Source organism: Marmota flaviventris, chromosome 15 (genome assembly GCF_047511675.1).
Source record: "Marmota flaviventris isolate mMarFla1 chromosome 15, mMarFla1.hap1, whole genome shotgun sequence".
Taxonomy (NCBI): domain Eukaryota; kingdom Metazoa; phylum Chordata; class Mammalia; order Rodentia; family Sciuridae; genus Marmota; species Marmota flaviventris.
In genome coordinates this window covers 168,432-190,434 of record NC_092512.1, presented here as the reverse complement: position 1 = coordinate 190,434, position 22,003 = coordinate 168,432, and the positions used below count along the sequence as shown (strand labels likewise).

The 22,003-nt window shown below is 44.8% G+C and overlaps 1 protein-coding gene across 2 annotated transcripts in view; it reads right to left on the bottom strand.

Moving 5' to 3' along the window:
• Nucleotides 1-22,003, bottom strand: part of LOC114105402 (zinc finger protein 250) — a 26,332-nt gene extending 4,329 nt beyond the window's left edge. The window contains exons 1-5 of one of the 2 annotated variants that reach the window (XM_027951876.3): nt 21,935-22,003; nt 13,441-13,535; nt 13,080-13,206; nt 12,754-12,864; nt 10,845-10,904 (exon numbers count right to left, since the gene is read on the bottom strand). In XM_027951876.3, coding sequence (XP_027807677.1) covers nt 10,845-10,904; nt 12,754-12,864; nt 13,080-13,206; nt 13,441-13,482 — 340 coding nt within the window. In that variant the 5' untranslated portion in view covers nt 13,483-13,535; nt 21,935-22,003. The remainder of the gene's footprint in view (nt 1-10,844; nt 10,905-12,753; nt 12,865-13,079; nt 13,207-13,440; nt 13,536-21,934) is intronic. The other variant, XM_027951884.3, reaches the window with a different exon arrangement.

Genomic DNA, 22,003 nt, shown 5'->3' with positions numbered 1-22,003 from the left:
GATTGAGACATACCAAATACTAGTGTTTCTTCTACAAGCATGGTGGCAGAGCAGAGTGCACCAAATCCTCAAGGACCGCCTCCATGGATGAGGGGTTTCCAATGGTGGTGGCCTGAGCTGGGGGTGTCACTCCAGGTCCAACCAACCTGCTCTGCCATACTTGCCTGGAGCATAACTGCCCCATCAACATGAAGGCCCTCCAGTATCCACCAGGGCTCAGCCAGGAGCTCAGTCAGACCTCTCCTTTTGGACAGAATTTGGTTTGTTGCTCCAAGAACAAGCCCTCCTACAGCTGCCAGACATTTGGAACTCATGTCACTCTTCCCACACCAGCATCCAGACTAATCCCTGTAGTTTCCTGTTGAAACTCCAGCTGACCCCTCTTACTACCCACCCCATCACCTGGGTACTCACCAAACCAACAGAAACAGAACCCAACTCAGTGTGGAGTCATGTGGCTGTATGTTCCTGAGTCCCTCTGATCATCTTTACTATACACTATGTGAAACACGCTGCTTTGCCATCATCACTCGTTACATGCTATCTTGCTTTTCCTGGAGGGAGAATGCTGGAAAGAGCATCTCTTCCAGCCCAACAACTGGTAAAAGCCAGATCATCTACAAAACCCCTTCTTTTCCTGAACCCTTGAGAGCCGAGGGCACATGATGGCTGACTAGCTGAGGACCTGAGACAGGTGTCCAATGGAAAGAAGACTTTGGGACATGTGCACTGCCCTGCCCTATGGAGAAGAAGGCAGATGGGGCCATCATACAGTGGGCAAGGAGAATGCCTTAGCCAGCTGCTGGAGAACCTCAGGGAGCCACGGTACAGGGCTTTTCTCCGTGGTCCCCTGGGGTCTTCTCTACTGGCTCCCCAGGCACTCATGAGAAAGTCTCCTGGGAGGTTCAGGACTGGAGGAAGGAAGGGAAAAATACCTGCCTGGTCCTCTATATGGAGCAAGCCAGAAGTCACTGGGAGCAAAGAAAACCTATCACACCTAAAGTACTGGTAATAGTCACTGTGGCTGGGAGAAGAGAAAAGAAAAATGGAGGGCAGGAGACGATCATGGGTAGATAATCAGGTCTCCCACAGCCAGACAAAGGGCAGGATCATTGAGGTGTTGCCCAAGACCCCAAAACCGAGCACCTGCAGACTAAAGATGGGCCAGGTGAGCACAGTTCCCTTGTTCCCCACCTCCTGAGGTGAGCAAGCCCTGGGTCACAGGCAATAGAGTCTATGTCTAGGGTAGGGCAAGAGCAGGAGGGACCCTCTCTGAGGGACTGGTCTGTGTGGAAGACTGACAGCCCCTACCCTGTGTACCAGGAAATGCTAGAGGAGTTTGACTCTGGTGGTGCACACAAAGTAATCATGACAACAAAATTCAAACCTAGCGGGGCTGGGGTTGTGGCTTGGAGGTAGAGCGTTTGCCTAGCATGCATGAGGCACTGGGTTCAATCCTCAGCACCACATAAAATAAAGTGTGATATATATATATATATGATTCAAACCTAGCCCTTGTACTGACTGGACTGATCCAGCTTACACACTGGCTGTCCAGCAGGAAAGGTCACATTTTCACACTTATGTTGGCATTCAGTAAAAATTTATGAGACACTCAGAAAGAAAAAGAACTCAAAAAACAACAAAAATTTAAATCAATCTAAAAAAACTGACTAAGAGATAACCATATATTGGATGAACAAGCATGACCAGATGGAGAATTTTAGCAGAGGAATTAAAAACTAAGAAAGAGCTAAGTGTGGTGGCACACATCTGCAATCACAGCTACCGCAGTGGCTGAGGTAGGAAGACTGCGAGTTCAAGGCCAGCCTGGGCAACTTGGCGGGACCCTGTTGAAAAATAAAAAATAAAAGGGTTTGGGCTGGGAGCAGTGGCACAGGCCTGTAATCCTAATGGCTTGGGAGCCCCAGGCAGCAGGACTACAAGTTCAAAGCCAGCCTCAGCAACTTAATGAGACCCTGTCTCAAAATTAAAAAAATAAAAAGGGCTGTGGATGTTCTTCAGTGGCTAAGTATCCTTGGGTTCAATCCTCAATACCATAAAAAAGTTATTCAGATAGAAGATATATGCCCTGAGCTGGGGATGTGGCTCAAGCGGTAACGTGCTCGCCTGGCATGTGCGCGGCACTAGGTTTGATCCTCAGCATCACATAAAAATAAAATAAAGATGTTGTGTCCATGAAAAATAAATATTAAAAAAATTCTCTTCTTCTATGGGCTGGGGATGTGGCTCAAGCGGTAGCGCGCTCGCCTGGCATGCGTGCGGCCCGGGTTCGATCCTCAGCACCACATACAAAGATGTTGTGTACGCCAAAAACTAAAAAAAAAAATAAATAAATATTAAAAAAAATTCTCCCCTCTCTCTCTCTCTTAAAAAAAAAAAAAAAAAAGAAGATGATATATGCCCTATAAAAGCTTGGACTTACAAAAAAGAAATGAAGAGCTCTGGGAATAGTTAAAATGATAAATACAGGCAAATATAAAAGACTGAAAACAGTTCTACCTCATTCTTAAAGACTCAGAAACACTCAAGAGTAAAACATGCTAATGTCACAGAATTCTATTAGAGGGGAGGAATACAGAAGCTCTTATGGTCTATTTGTGTTCCCCAAATCTAAATGCTGACGTCCTAACCCATGTGATAATACTGAGAGGTGATCCCCTGCTGGATCCAGGCAGGAGGGTGGGGGGGCCCTTGCTGGGGGTTGGCGCTTTTATGACACCAGAGCTTGTGCTTTCTGCACACTGCAAGAAGGTGGTTGAACTGGCTGGCACTTTGATCCTGGACTTCCCAGCCTCTGAACTGTAAGGAATTGCGGATGTTTAAGCTACCCTGTCTGTAAAATGGCCCACATGAACTAATCAGGCAGAAGTACACTGTTGCAAGATTCTTACACTATATGTGAAGTGGTAAACACTGTTTGAGGTTAGACAATGGTTGGAGATATTTTTGTCCCTTGGCATCTGTGAATTGCCCCCACACCAACATCAGAAATGTTTAAGTCCCTTCTATAAAATTAGGATTTGCGTGTAGTCTATGTACATCCTCCTGTACACTTTAAATCATCCCTGGATGGCTTATAATACCTTCTACAATGTGCTATATAAACCGTTCTTACACTGTGTTGCCTAGGGATTAACAACAAGCAACAAAGTACATGTACAACAGAGAAGCTATTTTTTTTTTCCAAATATTTTCAGTTTGCAGTTGGTTAAATCTGTGGTTGCCGAACCCATGGATGCCGAGGACCCACTCTATTGTAAACTGCAGAGCAGCCACTAAGCATTATTTTTTTTAAAAGAGGTTAAATGATAAGCAAATATAAAGTTTTCAATAATCATAAAATTCTTTTTTTTTTTTTTAATATTTATTTATTTTTTTTAGTTTTCAGCGGACACAACATCTTTTTTTGTATGTGGTGCTGAGGATCGAACCCGGGCCACATGCATGCCAGGCAAGCATGCTACCTACCACTTGAGCCACATCTCCAGCCCCATAAAATTCTTCAAAATATAAAAGCAGGCAGAAAAGTAGGATGAAAATCAAAGAGCAGATGGAACCTTCAGAAAACAGTCCAAACGGCAGATTTTAACCCAGGGGTGTCAACAGTTACATTCAAGGTAAATGGTCTAATGGTGTACCAGAATCACAATGAGGAATTCTCATGAGAACTGAATTTAATCCTTACAGGCTGACTACGGCTGGAATAAAGGCTTCTAGATGGCAGGTGTTGAAGACTGATAGCAGAAGCCACCAGGCAGCAAGCCCAGGGACAAGCTCATGGAATCCATAGCTAAGCAGAAAAGGCCCCCAGACGCTATGATGACCTAGCAATACCTCCCTTGAGAAGGACCCTTAGCACGCACTACCTCAAACGCTGTATTGCCTGCTGCTGTCAATGTGGTCACATTCCTGGAAGGAACCTATTTAGAGGTGGAACTTAGCTGAGGCTGGAGCAGGCATCTGGACTCGTGCTACCTTTCTGCCTCTAATGCACCTCTAGGCTGGTGCACTCTCATGTCCTCCTGGAACTTGAAAGGTAAAACATGCCATGAAAACTCCATAGCAATGGCTTTTAAGATAAAAAAGTACTCCTTCTAGGGCTGGGGTTGTGACTCAGTAGTAGAGTGCTTGCCTAGCATGTGTAAAGCACTGGGTTTGATCCTCAGCACTACATAAAAATAAATGAAATAAAGGTATTTTGTCCATGTACAACTAAAAAAAAAAAAAAAAAAAAAAAGTACTCCTTCTAGGGCCTGGTACAGAATCTGTGGAGACTGCCTCTGTGACTAGGGCAGAGTTGTGGCACGACCAACTCACATTTGTTTTTCCAGTTTCCACTCCTGGTCCACCTTCGATCTCCCTTTCCACCACCTGCCTCCACCTCTGGGTCTGGGCCGGCACATCTACCCTAGTGCCCTTCAACTCACATGGTTTGTGCTCTTTGCCTAATCTGGCTGTCCCAACTGCCATGTCCCCTGTTCCACTTGAGAATGCACAGGCCCTCAAGACATCCTGCAGATACCCTTTCTCCATGCTGCTCTCCCTGTCTTCTTCCCCCAAACCTGAGAGACATCTTCCTCTGTAAGCCCAGGACGTTTTGCTAGTACCATTTAATGGCATTTTCACTTTTAAGCAAACAGACACAGAAAACAGCTTTCAAAATACATGTAAAATATATAAGGCCTTTGGAAAAGATCCAGTATTCATCAACTGATGGATAGATAGATAAAATGTGGAGCCACACAATGAAGCATCAGAGACACTACACAAAAGAACCCTGAAAACAGGTTGCCAAATAAGAGGCAGACACGAAAAACCACATTGTTTTACTTATGTGAAATGTCTGGAACAGGTAAATGCAGACAAGAAGAGTAAGAGGAACAGGCACAGGGTCTAAGGCTTCCCCTGGGGGTGATAAAATTTTCCAAACTAGATTGTGATGATAATTTTGGAACACAACCAGAAGCCATTTAATTATATACTTCGGGTGAATTGTATGGCAAATGAATTAAATCTTAATATATTTTTTTCAAATGTAGGGCCTCACTAGATAAGTGCTCTACCTCTGAACTATATCCCTGGCCTATAAAGCAGTTTTTAAAAAAATACAAAGAATAATGACAGGCTGGGTGTGGTGGCACCTGCCTGTTATCTTAGTGACTCAGGAGGAGGAAGTGAAAGGATCACTTGGGCTCATGGGTTTGAAACCAGACCCATCTCAACAACAAAAATAAACACAACACCCCCACAGACCCACAACCTACTCTAGAAAGAGAATGTCGGCACTTCTTTGAACATGTCTCTGTGTCCCTCTGTACCATGAACCCTATTTCCTGACTCTCAAAGGCAACTGCTATCCCAATATTAATATCTTGCTTTTATAATTTTATCTTCTGGAATGTCTTTTCATAGAATTAACAGTATTTTTAAAGTGAAGACATTCTAATAACAGTGGTTTTTTTTTTTTTTGATAATAGGGATTGAACCCAGGAGCACTTTACCACTGAGCCACATCCCCAGACTTTTAAAATTATTTATTTTGAGACAGAGTCTTGCTAAGTTGCTTAGGCCTTCACCAAGTTGCTGAGGCCAGCCTTGAATGTGATCTTCCTGCCTTAGCCTCAAAAAATCTTAGTTTGGAAAAACTCAATATCAATTTTTAAAATAGATTATGCTTTTGGTGTCTTTCTTATTAAATCTTTGCCTAACCAAAAGTTAAAATAATTTTATTCTATGGTTTCTTAAAATTTCAGAGTTTTAGATTTCATATTTAGCTCTATGACCATTCTGGGTTGATTCTTATGGTGCAAAGTTATGAATCAAAAAATTAATTTTGGGGGGGCAGGGGGTGTGGCTCAAGCGGTAACGCACTCTCCTGGCATGCGTGCGACCCGGGTTCGATCCTCAGCACCACATACAAACAAAGATGTTGTGTCCGCTGAAAACTAAAAAATAAATATTAAAAATTCTCTCTCTCTAAAAAAAAAAAAAATTAATTTTTTCGGCTGGGGACGTAGCTCAGTTGGTAGAGTGCTTGCCTTGCATGCACAAGGCCCTGAGTTCACTCCCCAGCACCACAGGAAAAAAAAAAGAAAGAAAGAAAGAAAAAAAACCCAGCATGTATATATCTAGTAGGATTTGCTGAAAAGAATACCCTTTCTCCACTAACCTGCCTTTTGCTCCTGTGTAAAAAATTAATTTTCTTGTTTTGCTAATCTATTTCAGCATTCTCTGTTCTGACCCACTGCTTATAATGTTCTGTTTTGTGGTCAATACTATACTGTCTTCATTGGCATAGCTTTATAATAAATCCTGGAGTTAGGTACTATACATCCCACAAGTTTTTACAAAGCTGTTGACTGTTCAATATATGTTACATTTCCGTGTGAATTTTAGAATCAGTTTGACAATCTGTACCCCAAAGCCTTCTGTAATTTTGATTTATGTTGCACTGGATCTAGACCTCAAATTGGAGATGATATCTTAACAAAGTCTTTTTTTTGGTATCAGAGATTGAACTCAGGGGCATTCAGCCACTGAGCCCCACCGCATCCCCAGCCCTATTTTGTATTTTATTTGGAGATAAGGTCTCATTGAGTTGCTTAGTGCCTTGCTGAAGCTGGCTTAGAACTCCTGATCCTCCTGTCTCAGCCTCATAAGCTGCTGGATTACAGGCGTGTGCCACTGCACCCGCCCTGCTTAAAAAGTCTTTTGATCTATGAACGTGATACATTTTAAATTTACTTTATCTCAGCAATATTTTGGGAGTCTCACTATGCAGGTCTCCCAACACCTCTGTTAGACTTATTCCTAGGTATTTTCTGTTTCTTGAAAGTGTTATGAATGATGCTATTGTTTTAATTTCAAGGTAGTTGTTCACTGTGGGAACGGGGGAAAGTAATTGATTTCTGTGTGTCTTACTTACTAGAGTAAGGCTCCCTTACTCTAGTGACTGCTGTGTCGTTTCATAGGACCTTCCATGTTGACTGCCATGAGCTCTGCCAATACGGGCCACTTTGCTCCATCCTCTACAGATTGGCTGCCCCCCACCACCCACCCTGTGTTGGCAGACCTTCTAGGATACCGCTGGACACACATGTTCAGTCTTCCACCTGTGAGCCTGATGGGCAAGAATGGGTGTGGGATTTTGTGAAATGCTTTTTCTTCCATAGTTGAGATGTAGTTCTTATTAATTCTATTAGTATTGTGAATTAACATTTTTTTAAAAATAAGGTTTTTAGTTCAGGATCAATCTGAACTGACAGAAAGTTGCAAAGACAGTAGAGAGTTGCCTATGTGCCTTACTCAGTCTCCCCCTACTCTTAACATCTTACATTACTCAGGTACTTTTGTCACAACCAAGAGAGCAACATTAGTCTAGTACTATTAACCAAACCCCAGACTTTATTTGGATTTCAGCTATAATGGACTCTTTAGTTATCCTCTTCTCTGTGATGGTCTTTCAGTCTTCCCTTATCAGCTCTGTATTTTCTAAAATGCCCCTCATTTTCTGTCTTTCATATGCTGTTCTTTGGATAGGAGTTACGGAGTCTGGTCTACCTTTGGAAGGGTGGATTTAAGCTTTGCTTTCTGGTGAGGGGCTACCTACCCATCTATATTATATCTTTCTTGGAATTCTTCTGTAAGATCACCTCTTCCCTCAGTGTATTTATTATACAATAAATTTATTCATCTGTATGAACTTGTACATTTTATACTTTTGGCTAATAATCTGTCATTTAATTATTTTGATACTAGGGATTGAACACAGGGGCACTCTTACCACTGAGTTATATTCCCAACCCTTTTAAAATTAAACCTGTTTCAAAATTATTTTTTTGAAACAGTCTCATCAAGTTGCCAAGTCTGGCCTTGAACTTCTTATTAAATCTTTGCCTAACCAAAAGTTAAAATAATTTTATTCTATGGTTTCTTAAAATTTCAGAGTTTTTAGATTTTATATTTAGCTCTATGACCATTCTGGGTTGATTCTTATGGTGCAAAGTTATGAATCAAAAAATTATTTTTTGGGGGGCTGGGGGTATGGCTCAAGCGGTAGCGCGCTCACCTGGCATGCGTGCGGCCCGGGTTCGATCCTCAGCACCACATATAAACAAAGATGTTGTGTCCACCTCAGCTTCTCAAATTGCTGGGATTATAGGTTGTGTGCCACCGTGCCTGGCTAACCTGTTATTTATTTTATTATTCAAATGGTTCCATTATGAGCTGGGCACAATGGCATGCCCTTGTAGTTCCAGCTATTCAAGAGCTAAGGTGGCAGGATCACTCAAACCCAGGTGATTGAGACTAGCCTAGTCTAACATGGCAAAAGCCTGTCCCAAAACAAAAAACATCACATCTGTCATCCCAGCTACTCAGGAGGCAAAGGCTGAAGAATTCTGAGTTCAAGTCCAGCCTGAACAAACAGCTGCCTCAAAAATAACTGAATCATTCTGTTTTTTTTTTTTTCAATATTTATTTTTTAGTCTTCTGTGGACACAACATCTTTGTTTGTATGTGGTGCTGAGGATCGAACCCGGGCCGCACGCATGCCAGGCGAGCGCGCTACCGCTTGAGCCACATCCCCAGCCCTGAATCATTCTGTTTTAGACTTAGCAACTTTTAACTTTTCTAACATAGATCATAAAAGAGCTAAGTACTGTATTAGCAGAATATCACAAATTTTGATGTTGTGTTTTCACTTTTATTCAGTTATTTAATCATTTTCACTGTGGTATATTTCATTATATTTAAATGTCAAATTTTTCTATTCTACTGTTGATGGACATCTGAGTGATTTTCAGTCTTCCATCATGAAGCATGCTTCTACAAAGATTCTTGTTTGTTTCTTAGTACTTATTATATATCAGGGTTGGGTGTGGGGAACATAAGGATTCATATTTCAACTCCATTAGATAATGCCAAACTAGTGGGGGCAGTGGTGTACATCTATAATCCCAGCAGCCCAGGAGACTTGAGGCAGGAGGATCTTAAGTTCAAGGCCAGCTTCAGCAACTTAGCGAGGCCCTAAGCAACTTACTGAGACCCTGTCTCAAAAAAAGTTAACTGGGCTTGGTGGCACAGCCAGCTTCAACAAAGGTGAGGCACTAAGCAACTCAGTGAGACCCTGTCTCTAAATAAAATACAAAATAGGGCTGGGGATGTGGGCTAGTGGTTGAGTGCCCTGAGTTCAATCCCCTGTGCCAAAAAAAAGTTAAAAGGGTTGAGAATGTGGCTCAGTAGTTAAGCATCCCTGGATTCAATCCCCGTACCAAAAAAAAAAAGAATCACAGCCTCTGGGACAGGAGTCCCTGTGTTTCTCCTTTGCCAGCAAAGCAATAAAACATTTTTCCTTATTCTAAAAACAAACAGGAACTTGTTCAAGTGTTGCTTCCACTTTTCTTATTGAGTATTTCCATATCTTTTTTTAAGTTTCCTTCAGAGCAATTTGTGTAAGTGTATACCGCATTTATAAACTAAAACTGAGGATTTAATAGGATCTTCATTAAAAAAAAATCTAAATTTACAGTCATCTATTTAAGATTTTTTTTTTTTTTTTTTTTGGTGCCAGCAATTGAACCCAGCAAAATCCCAATCAGCAAAATCCCCAGCCCTTTTTATTTTGAGACAGGGCCTTGCTAAGTTGCTAAGGCTGGCTTTGAACTTGTGATCTTCCTGCTTCAGCCTCCTAAGCTGTTGGGTAATAAATAAGATTTTTAACGAATTTTATTTTTTAATAAGTTATGCTGGGGGGGCTGGGGTCATGGCTCAGCGGTAGAGCGCTCACCTAGCATGTGTGAAGCCCTGGGTTCGAGCCTTAGCACCACATAAAAATAAATAAAATAAAGGTATTGTGTTCAACTACAACTAAAAAAAAAAAAAAAAAGTTAAGCTAGGGCTGGGGTTGTAGCTCACTGGTAGAGTGCTTGCCTCGCAGCGTGAGGCCTTAGGTTCGATACTCAGCACCACATAAAAATAAACAAATAAAAATAAAGATATTGTGTCCATCTACAACTAAAAAAAATATATACTAAAAAAAAAAAAGTTATGCTATATGTTCTTTAAACTAACAAGACTAGTTTTATCAACCCCCCCACCCCCCAAGGCCCATCTTTATAAAATACAAGTCTGTAGGCCAAAGAAAGAATCAGTTACTTGCATTAAAGTATCACTGCTGGGGGTGGTGGAGGCTGGGGTTGTGACTCAGTGGTACTGGTGCTTGCCTAGCATGTATGAGGCACTGGGTTCGATTCTCAGCACCACATATAAACAAATAAATGAATAAAAGGTCTGTCAATAACTAATAAAAATTTTACCAAAAAAATTTACTGCTCTATTATTTGCTTTCCTGAATGGGTGGCTTCTGTTGCCAGAGCACCTCTGGTGGACTCTGATGCCAGAGTAACAAGGTAAATGAGATGACTTTCATAATACAATAACTGGGGGGGAGTCTCAATCAGCCATGGCTTAAAAGTATCATGTGACTTCTTGTGGGGCAGAGTCACGGTGTGAAGGCTGGTGATAGTGGCCCCTGCCCTGTACCTTGCACAGAGCCAACCATACTCCCTTTCAGAATGGTGGCTCTAGTTGTGGTTTTAAGTGTAGAGCAGGAAACTATGTTTTCAGTGTGACAAAATACATAAAGGGGAAAAAAGAGATTCTACTGAAACAAATAATGCTTGATTAGGAGACACTCTTCCTTGTGTGAGTTGTCTTAACAAACTCCACAGCACCCTGGGGAATCCTGTCACATCTGGTAACACATAAACATTAATACCTCAAGAACTGTACTGTATTAAAAAGATCACACATGCACTTACCCCATGGACAAGATAAGCTGTCCTGCACACAGACTGCAGTGTGATCACATTTGAGGTTGTCTGTAAAAGGAACAGGGAGACGAGCTGACAACAAAACATTCCTTCAAAAGTGAAAAATATTCCCACTGCTGTTAAAACAGTAAGTGAAAACCAGCAGGGGCATGTAGCTTCTGCTTCTATGCCCATTGCTCTCTAGAAGTGACTCAGTCTCATCCTCCTCTCTGGCCTGGGCCAGAGGCAGAGTAACCAGGTGCTTCTGTGCTCTTGGACAATCTTAAGTTTTTTTCAGCCATTAAACTCAAAGACTGCTTAAAAAGGGTCAAAGGTCTCCATCAGGCACCTCCACGGACAACAGTTTGGTTTGGCAGTGGCTGCAAAATAACCTGTGTTTTCTTGCCTTCTGTGGGAGCAGTTACCAAACAATGTGAAGTTCTGTGCACTGTTGGGCATGGTGGCACAAGCCTGTAGTTCTAGCTACTTAGAAGCCAAAGCAGGAGGATTGCTTGAGCCCAGAGTTCGAGACCCGCCCGGACAACATAGGGAAAGCCTGTCTCAAGAAAACAAGTTTCGTGCAAGATTTCTGTGACATAATATTGTGTCCTCTTGTTCACAGTCACTGGTAAATTAAATTCCTCTGAAGTTGTCATACCCACTGCTCCCTGAGGATGTTTGATTTGCAGGTTCATAAGATTGTGTGGAATACTGGGGTCCTGTCCACTAGCTTTAAAAAAGCAAGGAGCAAATTTTCAAGGGGAAAATGGCCACATCTGAAATGTTGAAGTCGATCAACTATGTGCCAACCTTCCCATCTCAAGAGGGGCACATTCTACCAGGACATGCTGACTGAGGTTTTCACAAGACTCAGATGCCATCTTGCACAGTTTTAAGTCTAGACCTGTCTCCATCTGTATCTTTCATTCATTCATTCATTCCAGTGCTGGAGATAGAACCCAGGGGTGCTCTAAGATGTATCCACATCCCTTTTTTATTTAGAAACAGTGTCTTGCTAAGTTGTTCAGAATGGCCTCCAACTTGCGATCCTCCTGCCTTAGCCTCCTGAGTTGCTGGGATCACAGGCCTGGGCCACCAAACTGGGCTCCATTTTTACTTTTACAATTTTCCCCTTAAATGTCTAGCATATCTTTTGTTAGATTATTTCCAGGATACTTCACATTTCTGATGCTATTATAAATATTTTTGTTGTAAAAATTATGTTTTTGGGGCTGGGGTTGTGGCTTAGTGGTAGAGTGCTTGCCTAGCCTGTGTGAGGCATTAGGTTCGATTCTTAGCACTGCATATAAATACATAAAATAAAGGTCCATTGACAACTAAAAAATATTTCTTAAAAAGTACGTTTTTGTTTGTTGCTGATGAATAGAAACACAAATGATTTTGTAACCAGTAATACTATCACGTTTCTCTTGTGAACTCTTATCTAATTTTTCTAATTTGGAAATCGCAGAAACTTCAAATGACACTTTTCTTTCTCCTTTCTAATTATCACAGTTTTGTTGTTTTTATTCCACCTTATTACACACAGAGTGTGGGAATGGGCTCTTTCACCTGGCACCTGAGGTCTAATAGCAAGCTTCAGTCCTGCACTGTGAGTGTCAGGGTGGAGAGACGTCCACGACAACCAGGCGATCGTCAAAACCTGAAAGCCCTATCACAACCAGCCTTGGCTAACAAGTTCTTCTCTCTGAGCAGGGACAAAAATTCATCCACGGCCTGATTCTGTCTCTACCTGGTTGAGCCCTGCTGTACCCACCAGGTTTAGATTCACCACTACACCTACTTCCTGCCATGGACTGCTACCCAGTCCAGTAACTCCTACTTGTGAGGCCTGACAGGCCATTATAACCCCTAGGCCCAGCCTTCAATGAAAGAAGGGCCAGCTCCCCTCACTTACCTGAGTGGCCATTCCCCAAGCCCTGGCTCTCAGCCCCCTGTCCGTCCAGGACCCACGGGTCTTCCCCTCGTTCCAGCTGGGAGATGACATTGGGCTTGGATCCTGGAAGTCCTGCTCGAGGGAAGGAAGCCTTTTGTTTATACAACATCTACCCAAATACACTCCCACCCAACCTATGCCACCTTTGGGGACATGAAGACAGACAGGACTGACCTCCTGCTGCAGCGGAGCACACTGGAGGTGGGTGAGCCTCCAGGACCAGCTTGCTCTGAGCCCCCACCGATCTCACACAGAAACACACAGATTAAGCATGTGGGTGGACTTACCCAGTGAGACCACGTTTCCGTAGGTCTCCATCATTACGTTTCGGTAGAGGCCCCGCTGCGCAGGGCCCAGACGATCCCATTCCTCCTGAGAGAGGAGCACAGCTACATCCTCGAAGGTCACCTTAGCCTGGAACAACAGGAGTTCTTGGAGTAAGACCAAATCTTGATGTCTAGGATGGGGTTGTGGGAACATGCCCAGGCAGCTGAGTGTGGGACCCTGTGAGCCAAGGGTGGGGTTCATAAGAAGAGACCATAGTACTGGGGATGCAGTGATACTCAGGCTGCCACAGGGTCCCTGGGCATGGAAGAAACCACAGGGGCTGTGGCCAGGGATACTACACAGGCCTTAAGGACAATTTACCTGATGTTCTGCTGGCAGTGGCAGGAGTCTGGCAGTTGCCATCACTTTGTTTCTTGGGCCTCTGAGGATGACAGAAATTGGAGGTTCCTGTGGGGCTGTGGAAGGGGAGGGAACATGTGAGGGGCCAGGCCTTGCCTCTGACAGATCCTGACTTCCTGCGGGGAGCCCCAGGGGTCCTTGGTCCTCATGCAGAGCCAGAGAAGAGCATGCTGAGGTGAGACCCAAGGAGCAGCACCCACCACAGGCCTGCTGTTCCACACACTTCCGTGCCAGAACTCTGATCCTACAGTGCAGGAACCTGTCCAAGCCCTGAGCAAACACATGGTTCCTGGGCCTTCCTAGCCGGAGCAGGGCTCTCTGGCTATGGGTCCAGAAAATCCTAGTTAGGAAGTGCCAAGGGTCTCTGAGCTCCAGATAAAGAGTACCTGATGCCCTCCAAGGGCTCAGGGTCCCAAACCTTCATTACCCAGGCCCCTGGGAGTCCTCATGGTCAAACCTGTGCAGGGGAGCCAGTGAGGACTCTGGACCATGACCACATATGGACTCTGGACTATGCTGCTGAGCCAGAGGATGCCAGCTCACCAGGGCTCCTGCATGTTCTACACCCAAGGTACATGCGCTATGTGGGTTTACAAGCATTAGGCTAGGCTGCCTCCCCAAGCACCCTTCCAACAAGGAGGGGGATGGCCACCAGTGTGGGACTAGGTGGTCTTGCTCAAGGCCCTCACTCCTGTGGAGACCCCAACCCACAGATCCACAGTCACTCCTAGACATCCTTTGGTGGTCTTGGTGCTCCAATAAGGTAGGGGCTCTCAACCTCATGGCTTGGCCAGGGTGTTGGAAGCAGAAACATGAGCAGTGGTGGTTCGGAGCGAACTGAGTCCAGAGTGACCCCCAGGATCTAGTCTGAGACTAGGGGAGGCTTCATCATCAATGAGAAGAGGCCTGAGGCTGGGTAGGTGCTGGGGATGCAAGAGGACAAAATAAACACAAGTGTCCAACATAACCCAGTAGGCTAGGGAAAGCAAGGACTGAGAGGTCTCCTGACACAGCTGGTCCAAAAGAGGATGGGTCATCTTCTGGAGCATTGAGGGAGGTCTGTGACAGTGACTCAGAGCCTAGCCTGTGACAAAGGCAAAGCACACACTGAAAACATGGTACAGGGGCTGGATTTTGGCTCAGTGGCAGAGCACTTGCCTAGCACGTGTGAGGCACTAGGTTCAATTCTCAGCACCAAAAAAAAAAAAAAATAAAGATATCATGTCCATCTACAACTAAAAATATTTTTTAAAAAGTGATATAAGAGCATAATTAACAGTGCCCCACACTTGTGGCCCCAGCCACACAGAGGCTGAGGTAGGAGGACTGCATGTTTGAGGCCAACCTCATCAACTTAGCAAGACCCTGTCTCTCTCTAAATAAAATAAAGACGGCTGGGAGGTAGTTCAGTGGAGATTGAGTCTCTGAGTTCAGTCCTTAGTACCAAGAAACAAAACCAACAAAAAACCCCAGTCAATCCTTTCAAGCATCTGCCACTGGCTTAGCTGGGCACCATGACAAATAGGTCTCCTCAAGACACCTGGGGTGGAGGTCAAGGGTGATCATTCCCTGTTTTCTTTATGAAATGTCCAATATACACACATCTCTGTATACACAATAAACTAGCAACTACTGCCTCTGAGGCACAGGACAAGGAAACAAGTAGAGACACAGGCTGATTCCCAATCTCCCTATTCTGAGGTTCTCCAAAAGCTCATGTTTCTGTGGGTGCAAGTGCAATGCAATCCTACTTAGAATTCCCAAAGGAGTCTCTGCATAAAACTGCCTTAGAATTCACATGAACATATATTGGAAAATAGGCAAGAATGGAATTCAAAAGAGTGGGGAAGTATGTATGTAGTGGGTACCCAATGAACCAAGTACCAGCCAGTGATGAAGCTGCTGCAGTCAAACCAGAGAGTTGCCTATAAGGGACAGATGGAGCCAAACACATGAAGCATGGATTTAAAAGACTACAAGCATGGGTGTGGTGGTGCATTCTATAATCTCAGAGGCTCTGGAGGCTGAGGCAGGAGGATAACAAGTTCAAAGTCAGCCTCAACAACTCAGTGAAGCCTTGTCTCAAAATAAAACATAAAAGGGGTGGGGGTATAGCTCTGTAGTTAAGCACCCCTGGGTTCATTCAATTCCTGGTACCAAATAAACCAACAAAAAAAAAAAAAAAAAAAAAAAACACACACAGATAAGCAGTAAATTTCAGTTCAGTGGGAACCCATGGTTAATTTAGTAACTTATGTATCTCCAGATGGGATATGCACTAACCAACTCTGGATTAGGTAAAGATGGTGTGTGAACATAAACCTGCCTCACTGCTCTGCTTCCTCCCTTCTGGCTCACTTTCCTGACACCTGCCTGTCCTTTAGTAGAGTAGCACACCTTGTCTCCCACCATACCTGTTGTTTCCATGACATCATGCACCAGGAGAGATCTGCATCTCTTGTCATTTAACTACCCTCCCAGGGACCACACCCTTATCTAGCTACCTCCCATGGGAGTAGACCCTCCCCAAGTGGTCTCCATTCCCTTCATCTCTTCAGAGGAGCAGTCTTTACAGTCTTAGCTTCTGCCATCCCAAACAGCCCTGGTCAGTGTCTCCTTTGATCTCTATGTGGCCAAGTCCTTGTTTACTGTTGTCAGCAGGGACACAACTGGTCTCTTGGGTACCACTCTCTCAATGGGGCCTTCTCAAATGCATCCCTCGATCACCCCCTTCCTCGTTCACTAGGTATGCATGAGAATTTGGCCTTCAGTAAATGCTCAGATTTGGTTCCCTAGAAACCTGGCAGAAGTCAGCTTGCCAAGTCACACTACAGCCCTGACTACACCTGGGTGAAGGACCAATGATGAACAACCAGAGGAACCACATTTGGGGGCTCCCAGCAGGTCTCCAGGTCTGAAAGCCTGACACAGGAGATGCTGCTTATGTGACAATGACAAGGCTTTGAGGCAGGCCAGTTACCATTCCTGCTTGCGTCCTGTGCTGGTGGATGATACCAGTTTCCCTGTAAATCTGGTGCCAACCATGGTTATCCCACGAGCCATGATGTTGAGCCCAGGAGATCCAGCCTCTGGTGCCTCTTGGTGCCTCTGAGCTGGCTATCACCATTCCCTCCAATTCAACATCTCCACGTGGACATCTCGTAGCATCACAGACATTTAACATCCAATACTAAGTGGAGAGCCACAGCACCACAGATCCAGAGTGCAGCACCTACCCCCTTCTATCCAGGCGTGTCTATACAGCCTCCTCCCCTCTTCATTCTCTCACACCAACTCCTAGTCTACCATCCTCACTCAACCTGACCACACTGCCCTGTGATCACCCCTGAGCAGTTTTATGCTCCCAACACCATATCTGCCTAGCCACTCCATCTGCCTTCTCAGGGAAATACTATGATCGTCTTCTGCTCAGAAGTCCTTCCAGTCCCCAGTTCAGCTCCCAGGAAGCTATTCTGAATTTTACAACCTTCTTCAGGGAGCTGCAGCCTCTTCACCTCCTGGAGGCCAACATCCCACTCAGCTTTCACACCACCCCTTCCTGCTGTACCAACAAACCAGAGGGAGGCCCAGCAGAGTAGTCCATGGTGGAACATTTGCTAAAGAAATTAATGAAATTACAGGAGCAAAGAGATTACAATTTAAAACTTTTGGCACAGCAACAGGTAAGGAGTGTACGTCCTCTGCTGGCAGAGATGGTGATGCAGAATTTCTCATATTCTCTCTCAAGAAGGCCACCTACATCTCTAAGCCAATCAGACAGGCCCTGAGAGAACAGGTACCCTAGGGGGATGGACACAAGCAAGAGCAGATACAACAATGGTGTTGCAGCAAATGTCACTACGGTTGGCACCTGCCAAATGATTTATACTGTGAGGGCTACCTAAGAGTGAAAATATGGGGTGGGATAACATGTGGATGATGCTCTTATTTTGTATACCATGACCCAAGTCCGAGAAGGGTGTGTGTGTGTGTCACAGGACCTGGGGCCAGCCTGCTTGCCATACTCTGGGTCTGTGGCACTGCAGCTCCCCCTTGCAAAGCTGGGAGATGACACCCTCAGGGCCTTACAGACAATATCAGATAATGATATTATCTGATTCAAAGAGATTAACAGAAGGAAAACTGAAAGACATACCAGGTTGCCAATATGTGTGTGACCAGGAGGGAGGGAAAAGATGGCTAGCTGAGCGAGCCTTAGATCAGAGGGTAGGATCATATACTGTGGTATGGATGAACTACACATACTGCCAAGTTAAAAAAAAAGAAAGCATAACACAAAGAAAGCATATCACATATGGCTGTATTGTCATAAAATTGAGTACAATGAATTTAAAAATTGGCACTACCTAATTTTCCATTTTTATTTACTTCTGCACTGGCAGATAAAAGTCTGGGTTTCCTGTAATATGCCTGTGACAGGACGCCAGGATGGGTGAACACTATGCCTCAACCTAAAGCTCACGTATGAGGCAGGGAAGTGGAGCTACTGGGGTCACCAAAAACTTTTTCTTTTTTTTTTTTTTTATACTTAGGATTGAACCCAAGGGATTCTACCATGGAGCCACATCCCCAGCCTTTTAAAAATTTTGACACAGGGCTCTTTAAGTTGTTGAGGCTGACTTTGACCTTGTGGTCCTCCTGCCTCAGTCTCCCAAGTCGCGGGGAATCACAGGTGTGTGCCACTGCATGGTTTCCCCCAAGGATCCCCAGGCCCAATTCCAGGCTTTGCTCTTTGAGAACAACATAGGAGTTCAGACAGAAAAGAAGCATGGTGTGTATATTTTTTTTAAATATTAAAGTGCTGGCTCTTAAAAAGTCCTGTAAAGATGCCAGGATAAGAGACTGGGACAAAATGGAAGTCACTGCCACAGAATATAGAAATGGAGTCTGAGGAGGCTATGATTGTGCTTTGTGACTACCTAAATATGGAGCAAATACAAACAGCACCCATGCACAGTGCTGTTGGCACCCACATGGGGTCACAGCTAAGCAAAGTTCCTACACACTCACTTGCCAAAAGGAGCATGGCAGCAAAAAGGGTTCATTCTGCAGATTCAGGAATCTTGCTTTTGGAAATGTTCATAGGCAATAACCCAAAACAAAACCTCCCAGCAGCAATGATGACATAAGGAGAAATGGAAGGAGCCATACTACAATGAGACTCTGCCTGGAAGGGATCTGGCCCCTGAGATCATAGCCAGGCAGGATTGCAAGCACAAGAACTAAGGTAGGACCGCCATAGCACAAAGAGCACAGAATGTGAGGTCTGCATAGACACATATACATCTGTTTTGTAAACTAAGCCTAGAAATCAGTGATTCTTTTTGGAATTCTTGATGGTCTTGATGTGACGGAGTGAGCATGTACCTGTCCTTCCAGAGGACCCTGTTCACAGTTGCAGGCTGGGACAGACACATTCCCAGTCTCCTAGTCTGGAGTAAGCTGCTAGGATCTCCCCTAGAGCTACCACCCTCCTTTCCTCACTCCCTGGGCTTCTTGCAACAGTTCTCTTTATCTCCATGCCCTGGCCCTCCAAGGTGAAGGCGCCTTCTGATGAGGCAGCTTCTAAGTCACCTGTGAGTGCAAAGTAAAACACTGCTAAGCACAATCCCTGCAACCTTCCCAGATTATATGATCAGAGTGATGAATCCAAACTGGTAGCTTTCCTATATACCAATGACACCTTGTTTAAAAAAAAAAAAAAAAGGAAAAAACCAGATTCAATTCTCAAATATCAACAAGAAACAAGCTTACATTTTAGAAATGTGCAAATTCAGGCCTGGCAAAATGGTGTACGTCTCTAATCCTAGTGTCTTGGAAGGATGAGGCAGGAGGATGGCAAGTTCAAAGCGAGCCTCAGCAACTTAGTGAGACTGTGAGATCTTGTCTCAAACTAAAAAATAAACAGGGCTGGGGGATGTGGTTCAGTGACAGGGTGTCCCTGGTTTCAATCCCTAGTACCACCAAAGCCCCCAAAGTGCAGGATCTGTATGAAGAAAACTATAAAACCTCACAAACAATAAAAGACAATCTGAAAGGCACACATGACAGGTCTCAAAAATAAAGACTGGACAAACTGCAGTGATGTTACTCTCTGCACTGGATTAACAAGCTGACATGCTTCTCATGGGGGTGAAGGTAGTCGAAGAGGGTTCACCAACTGAGGAAGGAGCCAGACGTGTCACAGGGCCACAGTGAAAACAGCCACAAGGGCCTCAGTGAGAATGGGCAGCTTAGGAACAGAGCAAAGCAAGTGTAAGTGTGGTGAAGAGACTCAAACTGCTGGAGGAAAGACAATTCACTAAAGGTGCTAGGATGACAGGTTAAGTATTTTTTTTTTTTTTAAATATTTATTTATTTATTTTTTAGTTTTCGGTGGACACAACATCTTTGTTTGCATGTAGTGCTGAGGATCGAACCCGGGGCGCACGCATGCCAGGCGTGCCACATCCCCAGCCCCAGGTTAAGTATTTTGGGAAAAAAATAAAATAAAAAATTTCAAAATATTCAACAAACTACCACGAAGTAAAGACAAAGAAATTTTAAAAATAAGAAACAGAAAAAAAAAAATCACATCATCTACTGAAAATCTAACAAATGAGTAAGAGTTAAAATTTTACAACTACTTCATAAAAGAACTTGAATAAGAATAAAGAAAAATATTTATTATTTTCTGAGGGAAGGGTCTTTTTAAGCAAAATAATTGGGGTGCAGAGACCAACAGATTTGCAGCTTCTAAACCAAAACCTATGCACATCAAAGCCACCAGAAACTCCAGAAATGGCCCAAACACAGGGAAGAATTTGGTACATGACAAAGGTGGTTTTTCAAATCAATTGAAAGATACAATTGAAGTTAGATTCCAAGCTGACCGACACCTAAAATTAAAAAACAAACAAAAAACAAAACACAAAACAAACGCAAAACGACTGTATTTCACATTTTACTAGTACCAGGGAAAAAACAAGAGATTATTTAAAAAATAATCTTGGAGTAGGAAAAGGCCTTTAAAACATGGTACAAAGCCCCAAAGTCTTAAAGATATATGATCATTACAAACTTAAAATCTTCTACCTCAAAAACAACCCCGCCACCACTAAAACCAGAAAAAACCTTTATTGTAGTTAAAAGACACCAGGGGTGCGTTTTCAACTTGTAAGACAAGTTGAAAAAAAAAAATATGAAGTAGCAAATCACAATGGAAATACAAATGGCTAAAAAAACAATTGAAGCAACCTCAACCTCACCACTAACAGTCAAAGTCCCCACAGCAAGAATGCAGGAACAGGCCCCCATAATGGGAGGGAACAGGGCTTGAGTCTCACTCCTCTTACCCCGGTAGCCCAGAAAAGCCCCAGTGCGTAATGCCGACGCAAGGGATGTCCAAAACAGATCCCAACTGCGAGAGCCGGAAGCACCCCGCAGGAGGCGAGCGCAGTAGAGCGCAGTAGGGCTTCCGAGCTCCGCTTCCAGTTGCCACAGAAAAGGGTGAGGGCTCTTCAGCCGGCAGCTTGCACCCACATATTTGGGAAGGGTACGCACGAAACTCTCCATTGCCACCTCTGCGTATACTGGCAGGGTGCTGGGGAGAAGGGTTTATTTTTCTAATATGCTTGCATAAAAAATTATTGCATTCCTTTTCTATTACATAAATTAAATGCCAAAAATAAAATGTTTTGTTACCAAAAAATCAGTCTCATCCATTAATATAGAGCTCTTACAAAGTAATAGTGAAAACACCTCATCGGTTAAATAAAACAGTTGTGGGGGGTGAGAAATTCGGAAAGCAGCACATTTGGCTCGTGCTAGCTTCGACCCGAAGGCGTTTCCGCTAAGGCTCGCGGCCCCCAGGTGGGGCGCGGCAGTACGCACGGTTACTCAGGCGCACACAGAACCCGTAAACCTCTGGTTTCTAGCCCGGAGTTGGGGCGGCACCTGTGGTCCCAGCTATTCCGGGGGCTGAGGCAGGAGGACGCCTGGCCTCAGGAATTCGAGGCAACACAGCGACACACGGTCCTCTCAAACAAACAAAACGCCGCACCGTTTCCGAGTTTTGGGGGAGCCCCCTCCCCCATTCTCTCTAAGATCTCGCCCGCCGCTCCACGACTCGGACTAGGGCTGCCGAGGCGCTGCGCCCACGGTGGAGAGGTTCCCAGGGTGAGGGGCCAGGGACGGAGCGGGTCCCAGGCTGGGGGAAGGGGAGAGGGCCCGGAGGGTCCGACGGAGGGGGATGGGAAGGGGAGGGGAGGGAAGAGGGTCCGGGCGTCCCGAGGGAGGGGCGGGGGGCGTGGCGAGCCGGGGGACTGGGCAGGGGGGAGGGCGCGGCCTTGGTCCGTGAGGGCCGCCGCGGGGCCAGCACCAGTGTGAGGACCACCAGCTCACGTGTCCACGGGGAAGAGGGTCCTACCCGGTACCGACCGGCGCCCCCACTCACCGTCCCCGCACCCTTGCGCGACCGCCGGCCACCCGCAGCGCCCTCAGACAAAGGGGCCGTGCCGCCCCG